This window comes from Pleurodeles waltl, chromosome 9, assembly GCF_031143425.1.
Source record: "Pleurodeles waltl isolate 20211129_DDA chromosome 9, aPleWal1.hap1.20221129, whole genome shotgun sequence".
Lineage (NCBI taxonomy): Eukaryota > Metazoa > Chordata > Amphibia > Caudata > Salamandridae > Pleurodeles > Pleurodeles waltl.
In genome coordinates this window covers 779,553,183-779,575,175 of record NC_090448.1, presented here as the reverse complement: position 1 = coordinate 779,575,175, position 21,993 = coordinate 779,553,183, and the positions used below count along the sequence as shown (strand labels likewise).

At 46.5% G+C, this 21,993-nt stretch overlaps 1 protein-coding gene across 2 annotated transcripts in view; it reads right to left on the bottom strand.

Moving 5' to 3' along the window:
• The window catches only part of ZFPL1 (zinc finger protein like 1), a 153,763-nt gene that overhangs the window by 24,168 nt on the left and 107,602 nt on the right, over nt 1-21,993 (bottom strand). For both annotated transcript variants that reach the window (XM_069207976.1, XM_069207977.1), the window contains 2 exons: nt 18,551-18,626; nt 4,644-4,820 (listed from right to left, as the gene is read on the bottom strand). In XM_069207976.1, the coding sequence (XP_069064077.1) occupies nt 4,644-4,820; nt 18,551-18,626 (253 nt within the window). The remainder of the gene's footprint in view (nt 1-4,643; nt 4,821-18,550; nt 18,627-21,993) is intronic.

Below are 21,993 nucleotides of genomic sequence, written 5' to 3'. Positions count from 1 at the left end.
AATTGCTAAGACCCAAGTGTCTGTAGTTATTTCCTCCCATGCTTTGTAATAATGACCTATTCTTCCCCCCACTGGTGTTGTGTGGAGGGGGTGAGTGACATCTGAGTCACTGCTTGGTTGTAGGGGTTTTGGGGCTTTGAAATTTTCCTCTATTCCTAGGGAATTGCCCTCCTCTGTATTGGCCCCGAAGGCCTCCCCTGTACTGTCCCTGGTAGCTGGACGGTGTTGCCTGCGAGGTGCTGGCTTGTGTGGCCTGACCCCGAAACCCCCCTCTAAAGGGTGTCTTGCGGAAGGTGCTATAGGTTCCTCTGCTCTGCGGGGAGTAGAGTGCGCCCATGGCTTTAGCAGTGTCAGTGTCTTTTTTAAGTTTTTCGATTGCCGTGTCCACTTCTGGTCCGAACAGTTGTTTTTCGTTGAATGGCATATTGAGCACTGCCTGCTGTATCTCGGGTTTGAACCCAGACGTTCTTAGCCATGCGTGCCTTCTAATGGTCACAGATGTATTAATTGTTCTTGCAGCTGTGTCTGCTGCGTCCATAGAAGATCGTATCTGGTTATTTGATATGTTCTGTCCTTCCTCAACCACCTGCTTTGCCCTCTTTTGTAGTTCCTTGGGAAGATGCTCGATGAGGTGTTGCATCTCATCCCAATGGGCTCTGTCATAGCGCGCAAGTAGTGCTTGAGAGTTAGCGATGCGCCACTGGTTTGCAGCTTGTACTGCGACTCTTTTCCCGGCTGCATCGAACTTGCGGCTCTCTTTATCTGGGGGTGGTGCATCCCCAGATGTGTGGGAGTTGGCTCTTTTCCGAGCTGCTCCTACTACGACGGAATCTGGTGGCAGCTGTGTGGTGATGAAAACAGGGTCTGTAGGAGGTGCCTTATACTTCTTTTCCACCCTTGGCGTTATTGCCCTACTTTTGACCGGCTCCTTGAATATTTCCTTTGCGTGCCGAAGCATACCTGGCAGCATAGGCAGGCTTTGGTAGGAGCTGTGGGTGGAGGAGAGGGTGTTGAATAAAAAGTCATCCTCGACTTGTTCTGAGTGGAGGTTTACGTTGTGGAATTGTGCTGCTCTAGCCACCACTTGAGAGTATGCTGAGCTGTCTTCTGGTGGTGAGGGCTTTGTTGGATATGCCTCCGGACTGTTGTCCGACACTGGGGAGTCATATAAGTCCCAAGCGTCTTGATCCTGGTCACCTTGGCTCATGGTGGTGTGAGCCCGGGAATGTGACGGAGTTTGCGCTGGTGAGACGTTAATTACAGGTGGAGGAGAGGGTGGCGGAGTCACCTTTTTCACCATTTTTGTTTGTGAAACTCCAGTCTCCTTTTTCTCCTAATAGGGGGAAGGGTGCTTATTCTTCCCGTTCCCTGCTGTATGAAAATACGATTTTGCGTATGGTCCACTTCGGTGGATTGCAGCTCTTCCTCAAACCTATGCTTTCGCATCTGAGAGGACAGTGATTGTTCATCTGTATAAGAGCCTGGACCTGGGTCGGTTACGGGTTGTTTCGGCACCAAAACCCTGCCTGTATCTCTTTTCGGCTCCGAGGTGGCTTTTTTCTTTTTTGGCGTCGAAACCTCTCGGCGTCGATCTTCGTCGGTGCCGCTGTCTCGGCATCGAGCCGCTTCTACACCGCTATCTCGGTGTCGTTGCTTTTCTCCAGCACTTTCTCGATCCCGAGAAGGCTGCGTGCCGGTGTCTCGACCGGAGTCGGACGATTTCGACACTGTTTTGGCCTTTTTCGGTGCCGATGGTCGGTCACCGAATTTATGGGTGGAGCCATGGCCTGGTGGCAGTGGCGTCCCCTGGGCCTTGTCACTTTTCTTCTGTGTTGTTTTCAACGTCTTACTCACGGTTCTTTGATCGTCGAATTCCTCGGAGTCCGATTCGTGGATCGAAAAGGTTTCTTCTTCCTCTTGTTCCTCGAACTCTCGGTGCGCTGTCGGCGTGGACGCCATCTGAAGTCTCCTGGCTCGACGGTCACGGAGTGTCTTTCGGGACCGGAACGCACGACAGGCCTCGCAAGTCTCTTCACTGTGCTCAGGCGACAGGCACAGGTTACAGACCAAATGTTGGTCTGTATACGGGTATTTGTTGTGGCATTTGGGACAAAAACGGAACGGGGTCCGTTCCATCGACGTTGTTCGACACGCGGTCGGGCCGACCAGGCCCCGACGGGGGATCGAAAACTACCCCGAAGGGCACCGGAGCGCGTCGATCTTCGATGCGGTGTTGACTCTAACTACGCCGATCCCGAACGCAACAATACTGACGAAAATCTTCTGATATTAACTAACTTTCCGTTCCGAAACTCGGAGCGACAGGAACACGTCCGAACCCGATGGCGGAAAGAAAACAATCGAAGATGGAGTCGACGCCCATGCGCAATGGAGACAGAAGGAGGAGTCACTCGGTCCCGTGACTCGAAAGACTTCTTCGAAGAAAAACAACTTGTAACACTCCGACCCAACACCAGATGGCGAGCTATGCAGAACATGTGTATCTACAGCGACAGATGCCATCGAACATGATGTTTCCCAACAGGGACTGAGAAGGTGTGAAAGCTTAGAGCTATAGCCCGCTCGAAAACTAGAATGGAGGTAGACATATGCTCCTTGGTATGCTGTAATAGGACTGACTTCAAGGTTAAAAATCAAACATTAAATTCATGGCAAGGTGTCAGACAAGGATTTTGCACAGAAGAGAGGAGATATCACTAACTGCACTGAGGCCGCCAGCAAGTTAATTGGGACGGTCACTGTGTCGGATGGTGTCGTTAGGTATAGCTGAGGCGGTATCAGGATTAAAGTTGGGTCGTAAAATGTCTCAATCATGAGAAAAACATCTTTAAACAAAATGAAGTCCCTAATATTAGTCTGATGTTTTGGTAGTGGCAAACATTCATATCGAAGCAGTTCAAAGTACGAATAGTATGTGGACCAAACATATCGAAAAGTGATTTGCTCATGGTTATAGAAGATAAACATGTATAGGAGTAGCAACTAAAAACGCATTCTAATGAAACTTTGGTAAGCCTCACGGATGCTGATTACCCAGATAGGGACTGTGAAAGTAGGTGGCTGAGTAAGTGAAGTTAGGTGGAGGTTTTGCAGTCAAACAAGTATGGTTCATTGTTCAGTGTATAGTAGGCTTGCATTTGATGCGCAACTGGCATGGAGCAATACCGGTTGAGTATCCCTCCATTAGAAAAGAGGCACGGCCGAAGCGAGGAAACATAGCGTGCTAAATGAGACTTCAGGTTTAAAAGGAAGAAAATAAAGTAACCCTAAACCGGAACTCTCTTGAACTGCCCAAACAGCCTCCAAGAAACCCCAAGGCAGTGGTCGTACTGGGAATGCACTGGGAGTAATAAAAAAGAAAATCATAAAATAAATAAAAAGCATCTATAAAAGCCAAAATTAAAATGATTATTAGTAAAACAGGGGAGCCATCCACATCCAACAACAAAGAAAATGGGGATTCAAAGCCCAGAAGTCCATGGTTTGAAAAGTTATTTTTAGCCATTGTACCTGGGATCAGATGTGCAGCAGCGTCGTGTCTCTATTAGGAGGGCTCGGTTTACTAGTGTTACAGACAATAATACCTTTCTAATCTTGTTGGCAGAGGAAAAAACACTCAGCTTTGGATTTTTTTAGGTGCTCTTGATGAAGGGGACATAAAGAGGGAATAATGCAAAGTCAGGCTGTTCGTCACAGAGTTTCAGTGTAAGAAGGTACAAACAGTGACAGTAAGGCTTTACAGGGGAGGCTTGGGAATACTGAGGAGGTGGAGGTTGGAAGTGCACAGGGCGCTGGAATACGGGTAGCAGGAAAGAGTATCACGCAGATATGACTTGGCCTGAACTCCACTATAAGTAGGTGCTACTGGAAACTGTAGAGGCTCGTTGGCAATAGGAGGGTGTGCACTGGTGTCAGAGTAGTGAAGAGAGTGCAGGTTGAAAAGACTGTTACGTGGGGGAAGGAATACTTCAGAAGACAGAGAAGTTAATACTGCAGCTGGAAAGGTTGCTTGTAACAAGCATGCTTATAAGAGAACAGAAGGATGGAGCAGGAGGTAGGTATGGGCTTTACACATATCAAATAGTTGGCAAAGTGCTGAAGCAGAAGTGATGATGGTGAAGGATAATTTTTCTTTACATTTAAATAGTATTACATGATTTATTTAACAGAGCAGGTTGACAACATAAAGGGACTACATGAAGTCAAGGGGGGTAAGATAATTTTGATGATGTCAAAATTGAGGTCACAGTGAGGGACCATAGGACCATGTAATGCTTTATTCCAGTGAGAAAAGGAGGCATGATTAAAGGGAAAGCGAAGATGATTTTGGGAGATTATGGGTGTAGCGGCAGAATGAAACAACAATTCAACAAACAAGAAATATACCCAAGGATGAGGTGTAAAAGGAGAAGATTAAAAAGTACAAGACGATGACTGGCCTTTTCCAGATTTTCAGATTTTCTTTAATAATCCATGCTGTGGCAGAGGATGTTAACTGATTAGCTAAAAAGGGATCCTACGTTGGGGAGTCAAAGCAATGACTTTCATATCATGGTAGCTAAGCCTGCATCTTTCAGACTGTCAGCCTCCCCCAAATGCCCACTCATCCCTCAAATACTCACCTGCATTGAATGAGACTGCGTCACTGCTCACGTTATTCATGCTGATGACAGAGTGTAACTCCTCCTTAGCGCCTCCACCATTTTCAGCATGTTGTGAAGGGTGGCTTGAGGTAGCACTACAGTAAGAAGGCTGTGTTGCATGTGGAGCTGCATCCTCGTTGTTGTGACTCAAAGTTGCTGCATTAAGAGGAAAATCAAGAATTATGTGACTCCTGTAACCCATCAAACACACAAAAGGTGATGGGAGGGTGCTTGCAATAAGTATGACCACTAGCAATCACTCAGGGTAGCATTCCAACCCATCGTTCATTTGCACACCATGCCACCTCAGATTAGACCCAACTATATGCAAATCAGTCTTGATCCTGCTCCAGGAGAGACAATCCAGCCTGAAGTGTCAAGCCAGGTCCTTTGTGAACTGGACTATTAGCAAACTATGACAAGTTTTGTCCTGACAGGGGCTCTTCAGACAGGTGTAGTTTGGTTCCAGATGCACAGTGAGCAAGAGACCCACGTTTGAGCATACCCGTGACCAGTTAGGTTAGTACATCAAACACACAAAAGGTGATGGGAGAAAGCGTACAACCCATCCTGAGGAGTAATTCTAATAAGCTCACACTAACTCATGAAAGACATAAAAGTCAAATCTTGGGTGGGGCAGTTTACACAGGTGGGTGCAACCCCCACTGGGAAAACAGTTGTTACCCAATGGCAGATAAAATATGATCATGCAATTTTCAGAAGGCTACAAAACAGTTTTACCCAAGAGCCATAGTGGAACATGGTGCCTAGAACGCACATTAAAGTACAAGTTACTTACCTTCGTTAACAAAATATCTGGTGGAAACATATAGTAGTTGCAGATTCCTTACATTTGAATTTACCCCAGGCGTCAGACTGGATCCGGAGATTTTTCTTCGAGCAATATCCTTGCGCGTCAGTAAGGGGGCATTAGTCGACTCTGCGGGTGTCGTAGTCATCGTGATGATGTCGGGAGTACTACATAGACGCCGCCTGAGCGCAGTGACTGCAGTTTCTTTTAACAACTTTCCACGCCAAAGCGCAGAGCCGCTTAGAACACTGAGATTGGTGCGCCAGAGCTAAGGACCCGAAGGGGGAATCCCTGTCCCTAGAAATCAGTTTGCAAGCGGGGAGAATGGGTGAGTCAGTAAGGAATCTGCAACTACAATATGTCTCCACCAGATATTTCGTTACTGGAGGTAAGTAACTTGTACATCTGATAGAAACTTACCTTAGAATAGATGCCCAAGCAATGCCATCCTTGGAGGTGGTCTGCGGACCAAGATCATACTAGAAAGTCCTGCAGGACCGAACAACCAAAGTAGACATCCCTACGGACCTGACTGTCCAGGCAGTAGTGTTTAGCAAACGTGTGCAGGGACCCATGTAGCTGCCTGGCAGATATCCAGGGAAGGAACTCCCCGTGCTAACGCAGTGGAAACAGCAGTCGCTCTGTTGGAATGACCACGCAAGCCCTCAGGGGGTTTCTTCTTGGCCAAAGCGTAGCAAATATTGATGCAAAGAAGTACCCATCGAGAGATGGTATGTTTTTGCACCGCCTTCCCTTTCTTCGCACCCACAAACCTGAGAAAGAGTTGATCGTCCACCCAAAAATCTTTAGTACGATTAAGATAGAACGCCAACGCTCTTTTTGGGTCCAGACGGTGGTGTCTCTCCTCCTCATGGGAAGGATGTGGGGGTGCGTAAAAATTAGGCAGGGTGATCACTGGCCTATATGAAAAGGCATAACCACCTTTGGAAGGAAGCCTTAGTGTGCAACATCACTTTGTCAGGGTGCACAGACAAGTCTGGAGGTTTGGACGAAAGGGCCTGAAGCTCACTCACTCTGCGAGCAGAAGTGATGGCAACAAGAAAGACCGTTTTGAAGGTGAGTAGCCGTAAGGGACAATTGTGCATCAGCTCAAAGGGAGTACACATTAAATAAGTGAAGTCCCATTGAGGCATGATAAATGGAGTGGGAGGAAATAAATGTGTGAGACCTTTTAGGAATCTACTCACAATAGGAGATATAAAGAGTGAGGGCTGATCAGGTAACCTAAAAAAGGCTGAAATGGCAGATAAATACCCTTTAAGGGTGCCCAAAGCAGAGCACTACTGGGCCAAAGAAAGAACGAACAAAAGAACCTCAGAGAGAGGTGCAGAGAGAGGATTAAAAGATTTGTTGCTGCACCATGCCACAAATGTATGCCAACGACAGGCATATACAGTTTTGGTGGAGGGATGCCTGGCTGCCAAGATAAGATCACAGACTTCGGGTGGAAGATCAAAAGTTGTCAACTGGTGCCGCTCAATCTCCACGCATGGAGGAGAAGATTGGACAGGTTCGGGTGGAGAAACGTCCCCTGCTGCTGCGACAGAAGATCCTCCTGAAGGGGCAGTCTAATCGGAGGATTGAAGGCCATGCTCAAGAGCTCGGGATACCATACTCTCCGTTCCCAGTCCAGAGCCACAAAGATGACCTGGGCACAGTCGTTCCTGATCTTCTTGAGAACTCTGGGCAGAAGTGGTATAGGCGTAAAGGAGGCCGGAGTTCCACTCTAGACGAAAAGCGCCTCTGAGCGAGTGCCACCTTGGAAACTCCAATGAACAAAACAGCTGACATTGCGCGTTCTCTGCAGAGGCGATTAGATCTAACCAAGGCTCTCCCCACTGCTGAAAGAGACCATGCGCCACCTCCGGAGGGATACGCCATTCGTGATCGGCTGTGCATCGATGGCTGAGTTTGTCCGCTCTGGCGTTGAGAGAACCCGCCAGATGTTGAATCACCAGGGTAATGCCCTGATGTTCCAGCCATGTCCAGAGACGTAGTACCTCCTGACAAAGGGTCCAAGACCCTATTCTGCCCTGTTTGTTGCAGTACCACGTGGCGGTAGTATTGACCGTGAACACAAGTACTACCTTCCCTTTGAGAGGGGGAAGAAATGCTTTCAACACAAGCCTGCTCATCGGAGCTCCAGAAGATTGATATGGAGCCCAGACTCCGTCGGAGCCTCTGATCTCCGCCTCTCCCATGTGGCCTCCTCAGCCCAGAAGTAACGCATCTGTCACTTTAGATAGATCTGGCTGGGGAAGGGAGAGGGATCTGCCGTGGACCCAATGCCGATTCGAAAGCCACCACTGCAGATCTTTCGCAGTCCCCTCTGAGATCTGGATCACGTCAGAGAGATTCCCATGATGCTGTGCCCCTTGGAACTTCAATTCCCACTGCAGAACCCGCATATGCCATCTGGCAGTTGTCACTAGGAGGATGCACGAGGCCATAAGTGCCCAGCAGCCTCAGAGTAAGTGTCACCGAAACCCAAGACAGAGGCCGAAAGATTGGAACCATAGCCTGAATATCTTGGACTCGCTTTTCGGGAGGATAAGCCCGGAACTGCACTGTGTCCAGAACAGCTCCGATGAAAGTGGTGTCTGAGAGGGAGTCAGGTGTGACTTTGGCACGTTTATAGTTATAGTTTATAGTTAACCCCAGCGTGTGCAGGAGGCTTGCCATAGTCTGAAGGTGGGAGACGACTTTCTGGGGCGAGTCCGCCTTCAACAGCCAGTCGTAGACGTAGGGGAAAACTGAGACCCCTAACCTGAGCAGATGAGCTGCAACCACCGCCATCACCTTCGTGAACACCCGAGGGATGCTGGTAAGGCCAAAGGGGAGCATGGTAAACTGATAGTGCTCGTGACCTACCACGAATTGTAGGTAATGTCTGTGGGCAGGCAGGATGGGGATATGGAAATAAGCGTCCTGCAAGTCCAAAGCTACCATCCAGTCTCCTGGGTCTAAGGCAGACAAAACCTGAGCCAGGGTGAGCATTTTGAATTTCGCCTTCTTGAGGATGTAGGTCCTGAAGGACTAGTGTTGCGTGGGCTCTCATTATCCTAAATGAGACTACTGGATTTCTAGGCAGCAGGATCGTTCACGGTGTGGGGGACTGAGTCGGACCCACTTGGAATTACCTCTGTCACCCTAAACCCGGTTTTGCTCTGGCTAACTAGCAGTGCCTCATTTCTCCAAAAGGGAAGAGATGATTGGGCAGCCGAGCGCATGAAATCTTTGGAACTTCTCAGGGAAGTCGTGGTCATTCAGATCCAAACCAACTCTCTCATTTACAATATGATCTCATATACAAATGACAAAGGCAGTATAAGTTTTATATAATGTTTTAATAAAACAACTGCATTTTAGATATTAAGGCGTGAGCCGCAATAACCAGAACCATACAACACAGAAGGATTGAAATAGTCACGAGGAGAGTGAAACATAAGAATAACGCTATCATGGTGTTTAACAATTTCTACTCTCTCTCAGCTAGTTCTATTTCGAGCATAGCATGTTAAGCTTCTAACTTGCCTTTCTGAATCCCTGGGGAGACATCAGCCCTCATACCTGAGCAAAGGCCTGTGATCTGGTTCAGCATCTGCAACGAGGCAGTCAGCGTCTAGTTGTGGTTCCCCGGTCGGAATCTCCTTCTTGCGTGTATTGGGACAAGGAAGTGTTTTTATAACTAACATGTCAGCGTGATCACAAAATGTCCCTACGCAAGAATGCCAAAGACTAAACTCCTACCACGTCTATCGGCAATGTACCAGACTGTATCCTTGACTGAAGCACAGAGTGAACAGGAATGTGTTATGGAGAACTCCAGTGCTGAAGTAGGCTAAACAGTGTGATATAAAAAATAAAACAAGACCGAAGAACTGGCTATTTGAAAAATAACAGTACGAAGCCGAATAAAAGCATTTAGAGCAAAGTGCACAGAGGCTCTAAGCTGCAAGCAAAGGAATAAAATACATCCAGGTCAAAATGCACAAAGGCCTAAAGCCTGAAGCTAATGCGCAAAGGATACGTAAAACTGACCACACTACACTAGGATCGGACGTAAGCCCTTGTCATTTTTCAGCATCAGAAAGTAGCAGGATTAACAACCACGACCTACTTCTGGCACAGAGACCTTTTCTATAGCTCCCTTGGCCAAGAAGAGACTTCCTGGCGGAGAAGTGCCAAATGATCCTCCAGGAGTTGGCTGAGTGATGGAGGCATGGCCAATGGGGCAAATAAGAAAGGGAGGGAGTAGCCATTTCAAACGATCTGCAAAACCCACCTGTCCGTAGTGATGGATTCCCAGTGGGGAATTTGATGGTGAATCCTACCGCCAACTGGATGGGAGTGAGGGGACGGGCTAGGAGGTTTTGGAGCCTGTAGGTGGACTTGGCAGACCTCGGGTTCCCTGTCACACGTCTATGGGCGATTCCATGTCCCCGGACTCGCAGAGGCTGATCAGCATGGGTATCACGGTGGCTGGGCAGAGGATGCCACAGGGAGTCCCTTCCTTGGCCACGAAAGAGGCGAAAAGCAGACTGCTGGGGGCGAGGGGCAGCCATAAGACCAAGGGTCCGAGCTGTAGCCCGGAATCCTTGAATCTCTCTAAGGCCAAGTCCGCTTTGTCTCCAAAGAGACGGGAGCCATCAAAGGGCATGTCCATGAGAGACTGCTGGACATCCCCTGAAAAACCAGAAGTATGCAACCAGATGTGGCGTCTCAAGGCCACTGTCGTAGCAACCGATCTGCCCAGAGAGTCGGCTTATCCAGCCCACATCGGATAGTGAACTTCGCCGCATCTCTCCCATCGTTGATAGCTTGGGAGACAATAGCACGGGCCCCCTCCAGTATCTGCGGCAGGACTTGCGCAACTGTATCCCACAGACAGAGGGTATAGCGGCCCAAAAGCCATGCGGTATTCACAGACCGCAGCGCGAGACTGGATGAAGAAAACAACTTCTTCCCAAATTGCCCACCCTACTGACCACCATAGCATAAATCGCTCCCTCTGCCATAGCCACGGTAGGAGACAGCAAGCAAGGACTTGGCTGTAGTTGCAAATCCTTAAAACGCACCAGCGCTAAGTCTGCCTTGTCTCCAAGAGGACGGTTGCCATCAAAGGGCATGTCCATGACGGAAGCCTGGACAGCCCCTGAAAAGCCAAACATTCTCAGCCAGGCGTGGAGTCTGAGCACCACCGTCATGGACACCGCTCTGTCCAGTGAGTCGGTTGTGTCTAAACCCCAGCAAATAATGAACTTTGCTGTGTCCCTCCCGTCCTTTACCGCTTTGGAGAGAATGGCTCGGGTCTCCTCTGGAACCTGTGGCAGCACTTGCGCAACCATGTCCCACAGTGTGTGGGAATAGGTTCAATATGCATGTGGGTGTTTACTGGCCACAATGCAAGACTGGTGGAAGAAAACATTTTTTTTCAGAAGCTATCCATCCTCTTGGATTCCCTGTCTGGGGTGTGTAAGGAACGCACTGTGGGAGGTAGAAGCTTGGACCACAAAGCTCTCCAAGGTGGGGTGTTGGGTGAGGAAGTTTGGCCCCAAGTGCGGGGCCATGGTGGCGGGCAATCGTCCTATTCATCAGAGCCCTGTGCTGGGCTTAGACCAGGTTCCCAGAAAGACATCTGTCAGTGCCTCATTGAAAGGGAGTAGGGGATTAGAAAAGAAAGCTCCTGGCTGTAGCTCTTCCATCAAGATGTTAGTCTTGACTGTCACAGAGGGCAACTTGAAGTCTAGGACTTCAGACGCCCTTTTCACCACCAAGGCATATGTAGGTCCCTCCTCCTTAGCCTCAGCAGGTGGAGAAAGCATGCCGGTAGCTGGATATGTGTCCAGTCTGCTGGCAACAGAGTTCCTCACACCAGTCCAAATCCTGACCTTCTGACTGGTATTCTAAAGGTTCCACTGACCCCTCCCATTCTTTCCTGAGGCCTAGCCCTTCAGAATAAGGCTGAAGCACCAACTGAGGACACACAGGTCCTGTCAGCACTGGACTCTGCGTCTGTCTACACAGCTTAGGTTCCGTGTCGGACTCAGGGATCCAAATGGTGCTGGTGCCGGCAGTGGGTACTGACGGCTCCAGGAGCATCTGCGTCATGACTGGCGTCAGGGAAGGTCGCATTGGCACAACTGGCACTGGTCTGGATCCATGATGGATTCCACTTGGGCCCACTGACTTGGGGCTGGAGCCACCAGCCTGGAAACAGATGGGGCCCCTACCTTGACCCCACAGGGCCCAAAGGTGCTCTGGAAGGGTTGGCCACTCAAAATGAGGTGCATGGCCTCATAAACCTCCTTGAGTTGAGCGGGGGTCGCTCCGGCTCCCAGAACTGTGGGGAGGCACAGAGTCAGGCCCAAGCATTGGCTCCGAAGAATCAGGCCTTGAACGCTGATGTTCTGTCGGCCGACAGACGAGGAGAAGTCAAAGCATGCTTTGACTTCTTGTGTTTCTTGTGCCGCTTACCTGGATGTCCAGACAACTTTGAACGGCACAAACAGGACTTGGGACTCCCAGGGCAATCTTAGGACCTTCCTCTCAACTGAGATTCACATGGTGGGCCACTAGCAGCTTCAGGAACTGCTCCCTAAAAGCCTTCAATGCCATGGCCCTTTAGTTCCACCACTACGTGGATTTGTGGTCCAGACACCACAGACACACAAGTTGTGGGTCTGTAATCGACACGTCGTGGTGACAGGCACCACATGGTTTAAAACCTACCTTCCTCCAAGTCATCCTGGACACACGAGGAGGAAAAACCTAAAAAAAGAAGTTGACAAAACGTTGAAAAAACCCTCTAAAAAAACAACATAGAGGTAGCTCTTCTCCGATCAGTGCTTGCTGGCATGGAAAGAAAAGAACTGACGTCAGTGTGCCCAGTGGCACCTATGTAGGTGACGCAGACATCACTTCTGGCAGGAATTACGCCAACGGCACCTGCACGGAGCCAATCGATGCCACCTAACGGTGCACAGGGGTACTGCTCATGAAAAATCTTCCAGATCCAGTCTGACACCTGGGAAAATTCTACGGTAAGGAATCAGCAGCTAAAAGTCTCAGATCTACTGAGCAGCGGTGTGAGCACTATCCAGGGCACACCTGATGATTGTGTTGGAAATCAGTTTGCCTTCAGTGACTAATTCATGTCCTCTTTTTCAGTGTCCCTGTGGGAGGTATTGTAGGAGTTCCTCCATTTTGTCCCAGTGGGCCCGGTCATATTTAGAGAGCAGACCAATGGAATTGACAACTCATTGTTGAGTGGTTGGCAGACTGGGCAGCGACATGTTTAAAAACTGCGTTTATCCTTTTAATCTCTTTGTCTGGCTGAGGAGCACTGTTGATGCCCTGAGCATTTGGTCCCTTATGAGAGGTAGGAACTACTAGTGAATCTGGTGAGAGTTGGTCCATAACATAGATGGAGTTTAAACGGGATGCGTTGTATTATATGTCGGCCCGGGAGTGACAACCAAGGTCTTGGCAGGTTCCCTACAGACGTCAGGAGAGAGGTTGAGCATCCCCTTCAGCATGGGCACATAATGCAAGAGGCAAAGAAAGAGTCTCAAAGAGGAAATCTTGGGCTCTTCATGCATCTGCATTTTGTGGTAAGTAGAAGCCCTACCTAAATTGTCACGGCAAGAGGTGTCATCTGGCAGGGAAGTTTAGGCATGGGAGAGGCCAGGATCAGTATCTGCAGGCGTATCCACATCATAGGAGTCCCAAGGGTATTCCAGAGGGGACATGTCTTAAGTGTCGCCCCCACTGTGTTCACCTATGTCTCAATGTACTGAGCCCTGCAGAGCGTAAGACAGTGGATCTGGCAAAGAAGGTGGTGGCAAGGTGATGGGTGGAGTGGAAGAGGTTGGAGGCAGTCCGGGGTCAAGAAAAGGACTGGTGGCTTTATCCTGCTTCTTCTGCTACTTTGGTTGAGGAGGGGGTTCCGGAGCTTCTTCAAAGCTGAGCTGCCTCTTAGGAGGCCGAGGACTTGGTGTCTGAGGATGTGTTAGTATCCGGCCCGTCTAGTTTTGAATGGCAGTTTGTTTCTGGCGGGCATTGAGCTGTTCCTGCAACTGCGAGAGGACTGGTTTGTGGGCTGGTGTTAAGGTTGGAGCAGAATGTTTCGGCATCAGCCTGGGTTTCGAGGCTGACTGTTTCAAAAACGACATCTGATCTGCACTGAGCTGGGACCAGGCAGCACAAAGGATGTCTGCTTTAGACCTTTCTAATGCGCTGAGCCAAAGCTGGGCGTGGAGTCCGCAGCTGGTGGTTGCTGCCGACCATAGCCTAAAGGCAGCCGTGTTCCAGAAGAATGCCTTGATGGGCGCACAGCTGCTGAATGCCCCTTGTGGGGTGGAAACTTGGAGTGGTGTTGAGGGGAATGGGGCGCTCTACTCATGACCTGTTAAGCCGGCAGGAGGTCTTGTAATAAATTGAAGCCGCAACAGTCTTCGGGCAAGAAAACCTGTTGGTCAGAGGCCTAAGACTCAGGATGATGTTCCCCCTCGAGGTCCAGGGTGCTGAAGAGGTCTGCAATATCTTCGCCGATCCAGCACGACAACTCAAGTCAATGGGGTCATCGGTCTCGAAGGGTCTTCTTCGATTGAATTGACCGACATGTGTTGCAAGAGGACTCGTTGTGATTGAGTAAGAACTCAAAATTACACACCTAGTGGAGGTCAACATAGGGGTACTTCGCACAACACCAAGGGCAGTATCGAAAGGGAGTCTGTTCCATCACAGACAAGTCATGGTGAGAGCGCACTTAATGTAAGCAAAGAGAGGCTCAGATGAGCAAGGCCCCACCGGCAGCCAGAGTCAACTGGTAAACAGTCCTGGGCGGTAACTGGAAGCATCAACCCCATATGAAAGAAAACCGGAAACGCAATTGAATACAATACAGATGGTGAGAGAAAGCGTGAGAACCGAAAAGATCACTACAATGGTGTTGATCTGGAACACGAAAGCACACCTCCTAAAAATAACTATCTAATGATGAAGCCGATGACCATGTGCATTGCAAGCAAGAGGCGGAGTCACAATACCTTGTGACTCAAGACCAGTTCTTTGAAGAAAAATAACTTGCATACATCAGAGGCCAACACTAGATGGCAGGAGTATGCACAGCATGTGTATCTATCTATAGTCCCTAATGACTCAAACAGCATGTTATCTGGGCATACATACATACATACATATATATATATATATGTACACATACATACATATACATACATATATATACATACATATATATATATATATATATATATATATATATATATATATATCGTCAAGGTGAATGGATGTGAGGCTAAGAACAGTAAATTGAAACTCGCCTATTTATACCTACGTTCATAATGATGACATTTTTGATGTTTATAAACTGACATGCAACTCAGGATACTTGCTAGTAACCTCTGACTGACCCATGTAAAAGCCTCATTACATAAATCTCCAACTGCCTCTTAATCTTAACTTTAAATAATATTCTTTGCAGCTGAATAATATGCATTCAAGTTAACAGAAGGGTCAATACTTTGAAGAAAAAACTGAGGTTGCACCGAGTATTTTGATCCAAATAGGCATCCGGATACTGTAGGCACAGAAATCAATTCCTGTAGGATAATTGGAGTGGCCAGCTACATCATGTTCACTGTTTCCATATGTTTCAAATATATATTTTTTATGCATAATCTAAATCTGCAGATCATATGACTTTGTTGAGAAATGTTGAACCTGCTTTTTATTAACTCTCAGCAACGCTTTACTTTGCTTTCTGATTTCCATATTGTTAAAGCTCTTTAAAAAACAATTCTGATCAAAACTGTGTTCACATAAATTAGTGCAGCAATACATTTTTTAAGTTAAATGAAGGCTTAAATAACTGCACTTCTTTTTCAAATACATGTATTTTATTGATCAATGAATGACATTTAAGCACTTAAAACCTTTGTTAAGAGTTGGATTAGTTTCCTTTATCATGAATGTCTTTATTTTCAGTGGATACAATCTATTATCTCAAAGCCGTTGTTTTTTTCTGTTCCATGGCTGAGAGTCTGATTACATGAACTTATTAAGGTGTGAACTGCTTTTATAAATTCGCAATTATTGTAATGTGCATAAATCAAATAGTGCTATTGTTATAAGGATCCGTTCAAATGTCAGTGCAATCACTTTAAGTCAAATACATTTTGACTCAGAATGTGCCACTCATGTTATCTTTATGAACTGGCGCAATCTAAATAGCTCCACTGCACTGGTGGCAGCAACAGCTTTGTTTGATAACAAGGTTGCCCTAGAATCTCTACAAGTTGAATGTCTTCCTTAGGTATGTTTCCCTTGAACATGGTGTCAAACATACTCTGGGTTCAAAAGACCAGTTCAGTGCTGTGAAGGTCCTCCCACAACTCCATCAAGCAACAATGCTATAGTGAAACCTGCTGCTTCATCTGAAGTAAGCTTTGTGAGACAACAATTCAGAGGATCTGTATGTCACCTCAGAACCATTCTTTGGCTTGAATTGTAGAGATCAAGAGATGCTGATCCACTGTCTACAGAATTTCCTGAATCCTCAGCCAGAAGTAGGTATAGCAGTTTAAAGGCACAATATGTAAGGTATACAAGACGTAAGTGAAACCAAGTTGGTCTGACCTGCTCAGGAACTGTGAAAAGCGTGGCCTCAAATGATGGTGCTACCAGGATGTTCTTTTATTTAAGTCTCAGTTATAGAGAGGTGCATAGAGTGCCTGACCCATTTTGGAGGTTACTAGTGCCAATCTATGCCATAGCTGTAAGCAGAATATGGAAAGTACCCTAAGGGTCCAAGCAACAGACAAACTTTTCAGAGTTTTCCTCCACCTTGGTACTTTCCATGGCAATCAGAGAGTGAGACCACATAAGGAACTACATGGTACATAATCTCATTGTGCTGGAACTGGCTGTGATCACTTCGTGACAAGGCACAAACAGTGCCAAGAGGCACAACTTATACAGCTTGTCAATCTATAATCTTGCGGGTCTGTCTGCTTCATCACAAGCAACATCCATGTTTGAAGACAATCCACCATCTTGCTAACAATTATACAAATTGAATGTCCTTCCTCATACAACAGGAAGGTCCTGATAATGTACTTACCGCTAAGTATGCAGAGTGGAAAAATATGCCTCTTAGTTGGGTTACTGGACAATTGTTTCCCTGTTTCAAACTAACAGGAACACGCCTCCAGTACCTGTCAGAGGGCCAGTGGTAATAGCAGAAGACATCATAGTAATACCACAGATCTCTTCTTGTAAATCTTGGAGGAACCTCCAGCAGCATTTTTTGTTGTCATAAATATGGTAGAAAGGGATGCTGTTAACGGCTCTATGGGCAACCCTTTACACCATATGCCATATTTGCTGGCCAAGTTAAAACTGCAGCCTTAAATATTTACAGTGGACTCCAAAAAAAAGAGGTGTGCTACATAGTCCACTAGAACAGGTCCTTTAATTATTGCCTTGCAAGGAAATATAGTTCATAATCTGGAAAATGGGATTAGTGCTATTCTTTGATTTAAAGTCAATTTTGGTCGTTCTCACTCTAAATCGTTTTTCGAGTTTTGCCATTTTGCCAGCATGCCTATTTTCACTACTTTGTCCCCAACCTTGTCAACCCCATCCATTAGATGCTGTTTAGTCATTTTCAGAGGTAGTTACAGCTATCCAAAAATCCATATCTTTAAATTTACATGCATCTTTTTAGCCATTATATTACTTGTTATTTACTGAGTTACTTAATGTTCTCTTGTACCAGTTAAAGGAAACGCAAGTAGTATGTTATGTTAAGCAGATTTGTAGAGTGCACTATTACCCCGGAGGGTATCCTGGCACTGAACAGGTGTGAGTCTAGCCACACCTAGAGCCTAGTGGGACAACTAAAAAAGCTAGGTCTTCAGCTTCTTGCACACTGCAAGAAGTGAGGAGCAGGCTTTTAAGTGCAGGTCCACTCTTTAGGAGCAATACAGCAGAAGGCTTGAACACTAGATCTGGTTTTCAAGTACAGAGTCTGGACAAGCAGGGGTATCTGAAGGTGTGTGAAAGCAGATGAGAATGTTGAGGCATGCTGGGCCAGTGTTATGTAGTGCCTTGAATTTATTGTACTCGGTTGTAAATGAGGAACCAGTGGAGCTCCTTTAGGAGAATGTTGTTGTTGATCTCAGCATAGAGGGTGCTCCCTTAGTCCAGCTTGCCTGTGACCAAGGCACACTCAACAGTTTTCCAGGTGCTGATTGTGAGCCCTTTGAAAATCATCCTCAGGATCATCAGGGTACGGAAGCATGAGACATTGATGTTGAATTTGATGTCAATCCCAAGGTTCTTTGTGTGGGTGGTGGGAAAGAGTGTCTGTCCTAGCTCTGTTGGCCACCTAGTGAAGTCTTACGGTGATGAGCTCTTCCTGAAGATCACCATTTTGGTCTTGTCGGTGTTCAGTTGTAGACAGCTGGTCTTCATCCAGTGGGCAATTTTCAGGCACTGAACTTGATCAGGGTACTGGACGATTTGTCTGTGAGGGACAGAATGAGTTGCCTGTCATCGGCATAGGGGAGGATATTGATGTTGTGAGAGCAGATGATGCTGGCTAGAGGGGTCATGTACGCGATAAAGAGGTTCGGGCACTGGAAGGATGCTTGGGGAACTCCACAGATGAGGTTGTGGGTGTCAGAGATGTACAGTGCCATGCTGACTGACTAGGTCCTTCCAGTCAGAAAGGAGCAGATCCAATTGAGGGAAGTCCCTGAATTCTAATGTCATTTAGGTGTTGGATGAGGATATGGAGTAAGGGATGGGGAACATAGCAACTTTAAAACGTTACAGTTTAACCATATGAATTTAATATCAACCTGACTGCGGATCAGGGACCTGGTTGAGCGAGACTTTAATCAATCCCGGGTCTGATGTCATGGGAGGCAGCACAGATACTTCATAGTTATAATACTTTTCCTAACAGATATAAGTGAGGAAGACAGTCAGCATTCCTCAACATTTGAAAGGGCTCAATGACACTCACAGTTAAAGCTGGACCAGTCTGTATAGTCAGTGGTGTCCTGGGGCTCCAGCTCTTGGATTGGCTCCATCTCTTCAATCTGAATAGTTAGTTGCAAAGAGAAGGATGTTAAGAAAAGAACCAAATAATACTCATGTAAAACATAATTTATCAAGGTCTAGACACTCCTATTTTCATATTTTTGTCTACACTGTTTTGTCACAAACTTATTGAAGACAGTGAATTATAAGCTATTCAGAGTTTATATTTCATAGTTTATATCAGATATATGCTGTTATAATTGTAAAAATGTTCATCACTGCAGCACTGGTCCCAAACAAATGTAGATGAAATGCACCAAACAGCATCAAGCTTATTACTTTGACCAAAAAACAAAAGACAATTTGATTGAATCTATCTTCTCAAAAAGAAACAAGAGTTAGCAATGCTAATAGGCTCAGCTTATAAATGAAGTGCTTCTTTAGTCAATGGAAAGTTTAGAAATGAGCTCCGTCACCATCTTTTTATTCCTTTTACTCATCCATCCATCCACCCTGATTCATTCTTCTATTCAACCGCTTACTGACCAACAATAAAACATAAACACACAAACTCATTGTATGGAAGATAAATTATAAGAATATAAAAAGAAGACATGTTGCAGCATAAATGTGGTAGGTATTTGTATATAACAAAAAATAAAATTATAGATAGTGAGCCGCTGCCTTACAATGGCACTCTACATACTGGATTGTACTTATAAAGTTCCACCATGGCTGCCACAATTAGAAGCAATGAGTTAGCCAACTTGAAGCAGGTAAACATTAGCCCACTATACAAATACCATTCCAATATGGCTACTGCGTAAACATCATACTGGCAGCGACCTTGGAAGGTATTGTGCATAATGTATAACTGTTGATCCGATCCAAGAATACCAAATCAATATTTCCAAAAGAAGATAGTGCCAGGACTGGATGCAGAGAGGGTGTCACAAGTACCCTTCTTCAGAGCCTGAGAAAAGAGCGACTCATCCCAGTAACAAACATGCCACCCTGGGCAGAATAACAAATAGAAAAAGTGTTAAGTGCCTCCTTAAAAGGGTCCCAATTAGTTGGGGACAAAACAGAGTGGAAAAACGACTGATAAAGACAGCACTGAAGAACTAGCAAGGAACCAAACTCCTCCACACAGATAGGAGAAAAGATCCAGGCAAAGTGAGGAGTACATCCCAGAAGAATTATGCAAGAAGTGAAAATCAGGGACAAAAAACAAAAGCAAGAGGTGAAGATTGCGATGATAAATCAAGGAAATATTGCACTGCAATGGATCTTCCTCCCTTAATAGCCTCCTTTACATATGCCTTAAATAGGAACTGACAGGAAAGTCTATACTACATCTAGGATTACAGAACTCAGTCCTATGGTACAACACCAACTTGAAAAGCCTGCTTATAAAGTTTAATCACTCCGCTTTCATGAAATTCCTGGTGTTCTCTGAACAAACGAAGGAGCCTAAGTTTGACATCATTCATGGCGTGCTGATTTCTGAAGTCCTTCCACTGCTCTTCCTGTTCTGCGCTTAACATGGCTCACAGAAAACCCCTTTGGGAATTCCCTATTGCAAAAATATCTATCAAGCCAGGCATCTGTGGCATTCATCAACGTGCAGATGGGTAGCGCATTGAACACTTCTTCCAGTATGTAAAATTGGCCCCAGGTACTGTTCGCACACAACTTGGCACAGATGTAAATGGCAGACATATTGTAACGGCAAAATAATGAGACACAAAGAAAAATATCATTCCAAGATGGCAGTCCAGGATGCAGTGCAGTACAGATGGAATAAATGATAAGTATCCAAGTGCCACTGTCTGGGGAGCTGAAAGATGTGCTAAAAATGGGAAAGGAAACACATTAAAGTGGAGCTATGAAAAGAGAAAATGGTAAACTATAGGACTGGTCCAACAGTCATGCCACTTAAGTGCACTCATTTATCAGAAGATGGGCACATGTGATCAGGCAAAATACAGATAATCATAGGGTAACAGAGTTGATTGCAGAAATGATCCAACCTATTGTGCCATGCTGTTTCTTGTAATAGGAAAAAGAAGAATGTGACCAATACTCAAATAGTCCAATGGCCGAAGAGGGCTGACTGAAAAACCCTCCAAGCATGTATAGGTAAGTATGGGTCACACTGTTAACACGTGTGAAAGAATGTAAAAAAAAGATGTTTAAAAAAATTGCAGACACAAATATTGTAGGAAGTTGGCTCTGTATGTGCTATTTCAAAGTAAGGAATAGCATGCACAGAGTCCAAGGGTTCCCCTTAGAGGTAAAATAGTGGTAAAAAGAGATAATACTAATGCTCTATTTTGTGGTAGTGTGGTCGAGCAGTAGGCTTATCCAAGGAGTAGTGTTAAGCATTTGTTGTACATACACATAGACAATAAATGAGGTACACACACTCAGAGACAAATCCAGCCAATAGGTTTTTGTATAGAAAAATATCTTTTCTTAGTTTATTTTAAGAACCACAGGTTCAAATTTAACATGTAATATCTTGTTCGAAAGGTATTGCAGGTAAGTACTTTAGGAACTTCAAATCATAAAAATTGCATGTATACTTTTCAAGTTATTGACAAATAGCTGTTTTAAAAGTGGACACTTAGTGCAATTTTCACAGTTCCTGGGGGAGGTAAGTTTTTGTTAGTTTTACCAGGTAAGTAGGACACTTACAGGGTTCAGTTCTTGGTCCAAGGTAGCCCACCGTTGGGGGTTCAGAGCAACCCCAAAGTCACCACACCAGCAGCTCAGGGCCGGTCAGGTGCAGAGTTCAAAGTGGTGCCCAAAACACATAGGCTAGAATGGAGAGAAGGGGGTGCCCCGGTTCCGGTCTGCTTGCAGGTAAGTACCCGCGTCTTCGGAGGGCAGACCAGAGGGGTTTGTAGGGCACCGGGGGGGACACAAGCCCACACAGAAATCTCACCCTCAGCAGCACGGGGCGGCCGGGTGCAGTGTAGAAACAAGCGTCGGGTTCGCAATGTTAGTCTATGAGAGATCTCGGGATCTCTTCAGCGCTGCAGGCAGGCAAGGGGGGGATTCCTCGGGGAAACCTCCACTTGGGCAAGGGAGAGGGACTCCTGGGGGTCGCTTCTCCAGTGAAAGTCCGGTCCTTCAGGTCCTGGGGGCTGCGGGTGCAGGGTCTCTCCCAGGCGTCGGGACTTTGGATTCAAAGAGTCGCGGTCAGGGGAAGCCTCGGGATTCCCTCTGCAGGCGGCGCTGTGGGGGTTCAGGGGGGACAGGTTTTGGTACTCACAGTATCAGAGTAGCCCTGGGGTCCCTCCTGAGGTGTTGGATCTCCACCAGCCGAGTCGGGGTCGCCGGGTGCAGTGTTGCAAGTCTCACGCTTCTTGCGGGGAGCTTGCAGGGTTCTTTCAAGGCTGCTGGAAACAAAGTTGCAGC